Source organism: Mercenaria mercenaria, unplaced genomic scaffold, assembly GCF_021730395.1.
Source record: "Mercenaria mercenaria strain notata unplaced genomic scaffold, MADL_Memer_1 contig_3087, whole genome shotgun sequence".
Lineage (NCBI taxonomy): Eukaryota > Metazoa > Mollusca > Bivalvia > Venerida > Veneridae > Mercenaria > Mercenaria mercenaria.
In genome coordinates, this window is record NW_026461194.1 from 64,680 (window position 1) to 74,166 (window position 9,487).

The window sequence follows — 9,487 nt, forward strand, 5'->3', positions numbered from 1 at the left end:
TCAAAATTTCCGGAATTAATGTATTCAAGTCCAGTGCTCAGATAATTCCCAAACATACAATTACCGTCACGCCTCCCTACACAGACTTTTAAAGATGGCGCGCGCAGTTTTAGTTACCTCCCCCGTGTAATGGTTTATTTTAATATTTTGTCAGTACCAACACACATTTATGGCAGAATAATGTAATATTGATTCAAGTACTGGATATATATTTTACTTTCTATTCTTAATGATGTTATTATCAAGAACATTTCACTAAGAACAGGGGAAAAAACTATGTTTTAATTAAGCCCGTATAATTGTCGGAAGAGCGTCCGACTTCTTTACTGAAGAGCTGACGATTCATACTTTCGTGTTTTACATACCATCATGCAGTGACATAAATAGATAATACATTATTCCTGATATCATATATTTTGACAGAAGATGGAGAGAAATCAAGAAAACCAAGACGGTAAGTATACATTCAGAAGAAATGTTTAATAAAGAAATAGGAATACGTGAATAATTATCTACATCTACGCAAAATTTGACTTCCGGTATCGACGGTATTATCCTGTAGTCATTTCGTACTCCAGTAATTTCGTACCTTAAATGTTTTCCATGTATCGAAATGCGTAGATTTAGTACTGGGACGTGAAACTCGATTTTTGTCTTTGAGCATTATCATGTTTTCTCATATTCTCAGGGGCCTAAAGGCTAGTTTTTTTCCTAATAACAGATTATAGCATTAAACTTTTCATAAAGAAAGTGTCTAGCCGTCCGGTAACCTGACGCATAGCCTGCATATTCTAGTCATCCGGATGCCGGTAACGGCTAGCAATTTTTTTAATGCACGGGATTTTCTAGCCATCTGGTAATTGATTTCTTAATGAATAAATAATGAATATATATATTTTTAGATGTTATTTACTCAATTAAGATATATCAATTAAAATTTATCTGATTATATATTCAGTCGATGAAATGTATTAATGAGATCGTGTTTGTATAAAAATCTGTTGATATTCTATTTTTAGAAATGATAATTAAAACATTGATAGCGGAACATCCATGTTATTTTGTAAAAAGTGATGTTTTTCTAATGAACTTCATTCTTTAAACACAAATTTGTATTTTTTTTAAGAATGGAAAGCTTAATTATAAAACAAGAAATTAGTTCATTAATTAATTTTGACTATATAATTTCGAAATAAAATGGATTAATAATGAACGATTAACTACTGTTTTTGAACATCACACACAATTAACAGATTTTTAAGAGTGATGTCATGCATGGCGATCTCGCCATTATTACATGCATGATTTCGGCAAACCTCATGTAGTTTAACCGGCTGAATAATGCAGTGATTTATTTTAAATCTTTAGTATGCATTCACACAAAATTTTGTTTGCAGATAAATATATCGGTATCTTTTAGTAAATAACATAACTGTATAAAATCATTACTTATTCATTAGGAAATCTTATCACCAGACGGCTAGTACATAGGCTAGGCGTCCAGTTACCAGACGGCTAGACATGCACTTCCTTTCATAAACAGTATTTGAGTTTTATTTTGTAGAAAATTCATTTCTTTCAGGTGGCCATGAATTATAAGTACTATACAGAAATTATTCCATTTATTATTATTTTAATTGTTACAGCTAGTATTTGATACCACCTGCAACCAGAGAAATTTTAATGGACCAAGAGTTTCTTTTATTCCCCTGGATTTAGATTTGACTCTTCATCACAAATAATAACTTTTAGAAAAAAGTACCATTGTGTAATAAAAAGATATAATATTATATTATATTATATATAATTGATCTGTAGTAAATACATCAAGAAATATGACAATTAATTGCATGATGAATAATTTATGGCAAATCTGCTAACACCACAAGAAAAAATGTCACAGGGCAAGAAAAATGTGTAGTCAGTCCAGGTCTCAAACCCGGGACCTCTCGCTTACAGGGCGAGTGCTGTACCGATCGACTGATCGAGCTAACTGGCTGCCTGTATGACAGTGACACATATTCTACCCTTACATGCATGACTAAGTTCATACCGTGACAAAAATAAAGAAGGATTTTTTTGCTAGTTCGAATCAACTGAATTTTTCAGTGTGTCAGTTTTGTATCATTCCTGTCTAGAAAATAACAAACATTTAATCATTTGACAACTTTAAGACAAAAAACGAGAATATGAGAAACCCCGAGAATATGAGAAACAGGGATAAGTTCATGCTTTGTAACTCACTCTGATATATTTATGTTTATTGTATACGTAGTGTGTTTTACAATTCGATTTTTCGTTGACTGTACTAATTAATAGCTGTCTTCATTATATTTGTTTCAGGAAATCCAACTGAATATTATGTGAATGCAAGACAGCATGTGAGACCTAGAAGGTACAGAAGACGGTTAAAAAAAGCCAGATTACATGTAGACCACAATGATGACAAACTCAGTGACAATGGTTTTAGTACACTTTCAAAAGATGACCCAAAAAACGACAGTGATTCAACAATTGTAGATCTTAGCAAAGATCCTAATTCCGAGAATTCTGCATATAGTGGTGCCAGCGCTAATCAGCTTAATGAAAACAAATCCGTAACAAACACAAACAATGGTATGACATGTACACTCTTAGAAAAGGAAACATCAAAGGATGATGTAATGAATTACTTGAACAATGACTCTGAAGACAATTTTAATTCCAGTCCTGTTGCCTCTCCATTACCAGATCAACCGGTGGACATGTCAGTGAATTGTGGCAACAGAGAAGATGATTTGATACATTTCATTAAGCAACAGGAAAGTACACTTCTCGACTCCTTGTTGGCAGATCTAGAACCTAATACTGGAAAAGAAGATTTTGAGGAAAATGAGGACACAACAGCAAATGTTCATAGAGAAAGAAAAGAAGATGATGCTCCTGTTCAACCTGGTCATTGGCTTACACTGAAAACAAGTGTACTTCTCATTTGGATTTTTGCAATTACACACTCATTGACTTCTTCTCAGCTGAAAGATCTTCTGACATTAATAAACCTGCTTCTTCTTCAATCAAACCCTGCCTTTGAAAGCTTGTACAGGTTTAAAACTTATTTTTCAAATTTGGAAATGCCTGCTAGGAAACATTATTATTGTGCCAGTTGCTACTCGCCAGCTGACGTTGAACAGCATTCATGTGCAAATCCAACCTGTCGTAAAGATCTAACTAAGGTCAACAACAAAGAATACTTTCTGGAACTAGATATTCTATCCCAATTGAAAACATTTTATGCAAGAGAGGAATTTGAAGAAGGGTTAAAACATAAATTTTCAAGAGTTAAAAAGAGGAATGATAGCATTGAAGATGTGTATGACAGTCAACAATATCAAAATTTGTGTGTAAATGATGGCCCATTGAGTAAACCATATAATGTTAGTTTTGTTTTTAATACGGATGGCGTCCCAATATTCAAAAGTTCCAAAACTTCAATTTGGCCAATCTTTTTGATTATAAATGAATTACCGTACAAAATGCGAAAAAGTAGAAAATACATGATTTTAGCAGGCTTGTGGTGTGGTTCAGCCAAGCCATCAATGAACATCTTCCTAGAGCCCATGTTGAAAGCCTTATCAGAACTTGAAAAAGGTGTTGAAGTAACAACTTATAGTGGAAAAACAGTGAATATTAAGGGTTTTTTGCTTGCAATATCATGTGATTTACCTGCAAGAAGTGCTGTTTTAAATATTAACCAGCACAACGGAGAGGGCTGTTGCATAAAATGCCTACAGCTTGGGAAAAATCATCGAACTCAGACTGGTGGGAACATACGGGTATTTGAATATAAAAAGGGTGATCCATCAGGACCTTGTAGAACCCATGAATCCATAATGCAGGATGCTCAAAACATAACAGACATGAATAAGAAAGCTACTTCTCACATTAATGGAATTAAAGGGCCATCAGTTGTTATGTTTTGCCCCCAGGTTGATGGTGTGAAGAGTGTGGCAATTGATTATATGCACCTTGTTTGCCTTGGAACTGTTCGTCTTTTGTTGAAACTATGGTTCAACGTCTCTCATAGTTTGAACAATTTTTCTCTATACCGTTATACAGAAATTGTTGACTCCCGCTTGGAAGAAATAAAGCCACCACATTTAATTTCCAGACAGCCTCGTTCAATAAGTGAACATATGAAATTTTGGAAGGCATCAGAATTACGTTCATGGTTTTTTATTACTCGATTCCATGTATTGCTGATCTTCTACCACCATTATTTTGTATCACTACTGCGCATTTGTTGAAGGCATTTATTTGCTTTGTCAATCAAGTATTAGCCTGTCTGACATAGAGAAAAGTGAAGAACTCTTGAGGTACTTCGTATTTATGTTTTCGTCACTTTATGATGAGAGATATGTAACCATAAATGTACATTCTTTGTTGCATTTACCTCAAACTGTTCGAGATCTTGGACCTTTGTGGTCAGTTTCATGCTTCTCTTTTGAGAGCGCAAATGGAGAATTGTTGCAGTTATTTCATGGGACTCAAAGCATTGACCTTCAGATTGTGAATGCAGTTCATGTTTTTCAGATGCTCCCCTTGTTGTCTCAGACAATCTCAAGTCAGTCTGTTGCTTTTGAATTTGTTAGAAAACTTACAAAACTGCAAGAAAATGCTGATTTATCAGTTTTCTTTGCTGGGCAAACCTTATCAGAAACATATTTCAGAAGAGCTTAAACTGAACATTGTAAAGTTGGCAAATGCAATACAGTTTGATGTTAATTTCTACAACAGAGCAATTGTAAGGGGTGTACTCTTTCAGAGTTTAGATTATACTAGAGTGTCAAAACGGAATTCTTATACTGTTAAGTATTATCGCAACAGAGTGTTCTGTTATGGCTTTGTAAAATGGTTTGCTGAAGTTAGTGATGGAATACATGGCAAATCTATTCAAATTGTCTGTGTCAATGAACTTATGACAAAGAATGTTTGTTTGTTTAATATGCATCATGATAAAATTGCTCCAGATGAACACATATCTGAAAATTTTATAGAGGTAAAGATTCCACATATTCATTTTTTCCAGAAGAGTGATAAGGAATGTATTGTGCTTCTGAAAAATATAATGGATCTTTGTATTTGTATTGAAATGGAGAATTTTATTGTTGTTTGTGATGAACCAAATCACCATGAGAGAAACTTATAAGTATCAGATATTATTACACTGGACATGTGTAGTTACAGCATTTAATTTCTGCAGGTCAAACATGCATGTATATTCTTCACCAGAGTCTGTTCAACAAATTTTGTAATTGTACATTCTCCAAAAACAATGCTTGGGATAGAACAGTATGGCCTATAGTTTTAGACTATTTTCCATTGAATAGATAAGTATTGTTTTAAATATTTTGGGGTTACTTAAAGCACAGGTAATGCCAGATTTTCACATGCCAAGTTTCTCACTAATGTATAGTTTAATATTAAAGTCAAAAGACATTCACAAGAATAGTCATCAATAATTCCTATTTTATGCTAACCAAGAAAAAAGTTTATGTCCAGCCTATGCTTTTACCAGATACTTTCAAGCGGCTCTACCTGGTAATGGTCAACTTTTCTTGGACAGTAACACAACCTTTTCCTTATGATCAGTGTTATAGGTATATTGTTGGAGCTTATCATTCTCACCAATCCAAAATGTCTGCTTCCAAAATACAAAAGCTAGGATGTTGAAATTCTCAGCTTACCTAAAATACATCAGTCCTACTGTTGCAATACACCGTGAATTATGAAAAAATAAGTGCAGAACGAAATTGTCAAGTATTTTTTGTTTCGGATCTGTTGGTTTAAGGCAGCTGATCCTGCTTTTTAATAACACAATTATGTACTGTATGATATTTCAGTTATGTCTGTCTCATTTTTGGCTTGCTGATGGTTCAAGGCACAGGCAATGTATATTTATTTTCATTTATTTTCTGTCTCATTTTTGAATTACTGATACTTCAAGGCAGCAGACACTGTTACATTATATTTTTGTTCTGTCTCATTTGTGAAATGCTGAGGGTCAAGGGTTGCAGTTAATATTGTATGACGTTACATTTATATTGATGTCACAATTTTGAACTGCTTATAGTTTAAGGCTGCAGATATTGTCACATGACCTTACACTTATTTGAAAGTCATGTGTTTGAATTGCTGACCGTTCAAGGCCGCAGACATGGTTATGTGACAGTACATTATTTTTGTTTAAAGCTATTTTGTGCATTATTATATATGTAGGTTCATGTTAATGTTTATGATTTCTTGCAGTTTAAGACTTTTTTATCTGTCTTGAAATATTATATATATTACTCAGTTCTTGTCTGTTCATAATTCAAGGGTTAATTATTTTGAGCTCTTAAGACATGTGCAATCCTCACTGGGTGGCAGTAACTCCTTCTGGCGTTCATCAAGTTGTGTTTTTTTCAGGCCATTTTTATTACAAAAGAATGTGAGGTTATGAACATAATTGGTGTAATGTGAATTTTTATGGTATTTTGAATAAATGCCAATTTTTCATTTAACACCAAATGCGTTGTTTTTCACATTCAAATTCTACACAATTTTTGATCTTACACCTCAGCCTTGGACAATTCATATCCTTGGACAATTCATAATTGTATAGTATTGACTGTATTTATATTAAAGGCAAAAGATAACAAAATTTAAGAACTCCATTCAAAAACTGGTTATGCCAATCTTTAATTGAATTTTTAATAAGTTGTTGGTGACAAGAATTCAGTTAGACCTTCACATTTAAATTTAAAGCTTTGTACCAAATATGCATAAAATGACTTTTTTTTTATATACTGAACAGCAAAAGAAAATATCCAGTTTTATAACTGGGGTATTTTTTATTTAAAAACTTCAATTTATAAATCACTCGTGTTTTTCATATCACATTACACTTGAAGAACTTTACATGTAAAATTTTAAAAAATCAATCAACCGTGAAGTCAGAAGTCCCACAATAGCCGTTTTGCACGAAATTCATGTGCATCTGTAATTAACAAATTTCTTTGTGAAATTTTATTGTCATTGGAAATATTGACAATTGGCTAACTCGAAAAACATCATAAAGTTTAAAAAATATTGTTGGTTGCACCGCACGACTGAATCAAATTTAGCACGAGCGCCCAGTTGGGATGTTACAATGCAGCTGATGCGCAGAAGATATAGCCTTTCAAACGGCTATTGTAGGAATGCTGACTTCACGGTTGATTGATATTTAAAAAATTATCACTTGAAGATCTTCAAGTGTAATTTTGGTATGAATTGAAAAATTAATTTTTATTTCAAAATTTACCAGTTATACATCTGGATAGTTTCTTTTGCTGTTCAGTATATTATAAGACAATCAATATTTTAAAGGGATAACATATTTTATATTGAAGTCTTGATGAATTATTGTGAGATCAATGTTTATAGTATGTTTTCATATCAATGTTGCAAATATTAAAGTTCATTTGAATATATTTATAATGTGTTTAGTTTTGAAAAATTGCCTCCTTTGGGGAGATAGTGTTTTTGCCATACATGTCCAATTGTCACAAAGTCTTGAACCCTCAATGTTTTCCTGAGATTACGGTTGTGGTTTGAATCTTTTCCGTGGTTTTTGACCGCGGCCTTAACAATCCCTACTTCCAGCGGTAAACTGGACAGAACTGGTCATTGAGAGAAGTTATAACTAAGTTGTAGGAACTTTACATTCACTGTAGAATTAATTTATTCGGTTTCACTTTTGAAACAAAGTCCAATGGAACATTAACGAAACACACGATACAAAATACAGTTTCAATTTCATTGTTAAGTACAACGAAATATCAATAAAACATTTTCTTTTTGCACCAAAGTTCAATGCAATACCATCAAAACACAATCTTCATTTTATAAGTCAAATGAGATACCAACAAAACATAGCATGTACAAACTGAAGTGTAATGAAACACTAAGAAAACATGGTTTTCATTCGCCAAAGTGTAATAAAACATCAATGAAACACTACTGATGAAAGAAAACATTAACAAAATACTATACACTTAAAATCCTGAAAGTACAGTATTGGTGTTTTGTTAAATGCTGTACTAACAAAACATCCTAACAAAATATTAAAATATGTTTTGTTGATGTTTTGCTAGTGTTTTGTTAGTGTTTTGTTATTTTTTTTTTTCGTTTGGGCACAGTTCTCGAAGTTCACACTTCGTATTGCTAACTACAAAATAGTCTGCAGTTCGCAGTTCACGATTCGAATTGCGAACTGCAAACAGGTCTGCAGTTCACGATATAAAATGGAAGTATATTGGAACGTGGAAGGTTACTCTTATACTTAAAATACCAAGTTAGTGTTGCTAAATAATTAATTGTTAATGTTCTGCAACACCCTCCCCCCCCCCCCCCCCCCCCCCCCCCCTACACACACCGCACTCCATTAGAACTGCAAAGTGCCGGCTAGTCTGCGGCTCTTAGTTTCCGATTCGAATTGTGAACTGCAAACTGGTCTACAGTTCGCAGTTCGCAGTTCACAATTCGAATTGCGAACTGCAAACTGGTCTGCAGTTCAAGATTCAAAATGAAAATATATTGGAACGTTTTATTTTTAAGTACTAGGGCAGTGTTTGCTAAATAAATGTTAATGGTCTGCACTTCCTCCCTCTCCATTAGAACTGCAAAGTGCCGGCTAGTCTGCGGCTCTAAACCTCTGGTTCGTATTGCGAACTGCAAACTAGTCTGCAGTTCGCAGTTCATGATTCGAATTGCGAACTACCAGCTGCATGGTCTGCTGTTCACCATTCAAAATGGAAGTATATTGGAACGTGGAACGTTACTCTTATACTTAAAATACCCAGTAAGTGTTGTTAAATAAATGTTAATGGTCTGCACGCCCTGCCCCCATCCCTTCATTAGAACTGCAAAGTGCCGGCTAGTCTGCGGCTCTTAATTTTCGATTCGAATTGCGAACTGCAAACTGGTCTGCAGTTCGCAGATTGCAGTTCACGATTCGAATTGCGAACTGCAAACTGGTCTGCAGTTCAAGATTCAAAATGAAAATATATGGGAACGTTTTATTTTTAATTACTAGGTCAGTGTTTGCTAAATAAATGTTAATGGTCTGAACTTCCTCCCTCTCCATTAGAACTGCAAAGTGCAGGCTAGTCTGCTGCTCTAAGTTTTCGACTCGAATTGCGAACTGCAAACTGGTCTGCAGTTCGCTGTTCGCAGTTCACGATTCGACTTGCGAACTGCAAACTGGTCTGCAGTTCACAGTTCGCAGTTCACGATTCAAATTGCGAACTGCAAACTGGTCTGCAATTCATACTTAGACTTCGAGATTCGAATTTCGAACTGCAAACAAATGTACAGTTCACAGTTCACTAGTCTGCAGCTCTTAGTTTCCGATTCGAATTGCGAACTGCAGTTCACGATTCGAATTGCGAGCTGTAAACTGGTCTGCAGTTCGCACTCAGTCGAGATT

The 9,487-nt window shown here is 34.3% G+C and overlaps 1 protein-coding gene across 1 annotated transcript; it reads left to right on the forward strand.

The window, feature by feature from the left end:
• The first annotated feature begins 316 nt into the window (after positions 1-316).
• LOC128552724 (uncharacterized) lies at positions 317-7,458 on the forward strand. The gene is made up of 2 exons (XM_053533771.1): positions 317-454; positions 2,344-7,458. Exons 1-2 carry the CDS (start codon positions 427-429, stop codon positions 4,281-4,283), a joined length of 1,968 nt encoding a protein of 655 aa, XP_053389746.1. The 5' UTR covers positions 317-426; the 3' UTR covers positions 4,284-7,458.
• The last annotated feature ends 2,029 nt before the right edge of the window (positions 7,459-9,487 follow it).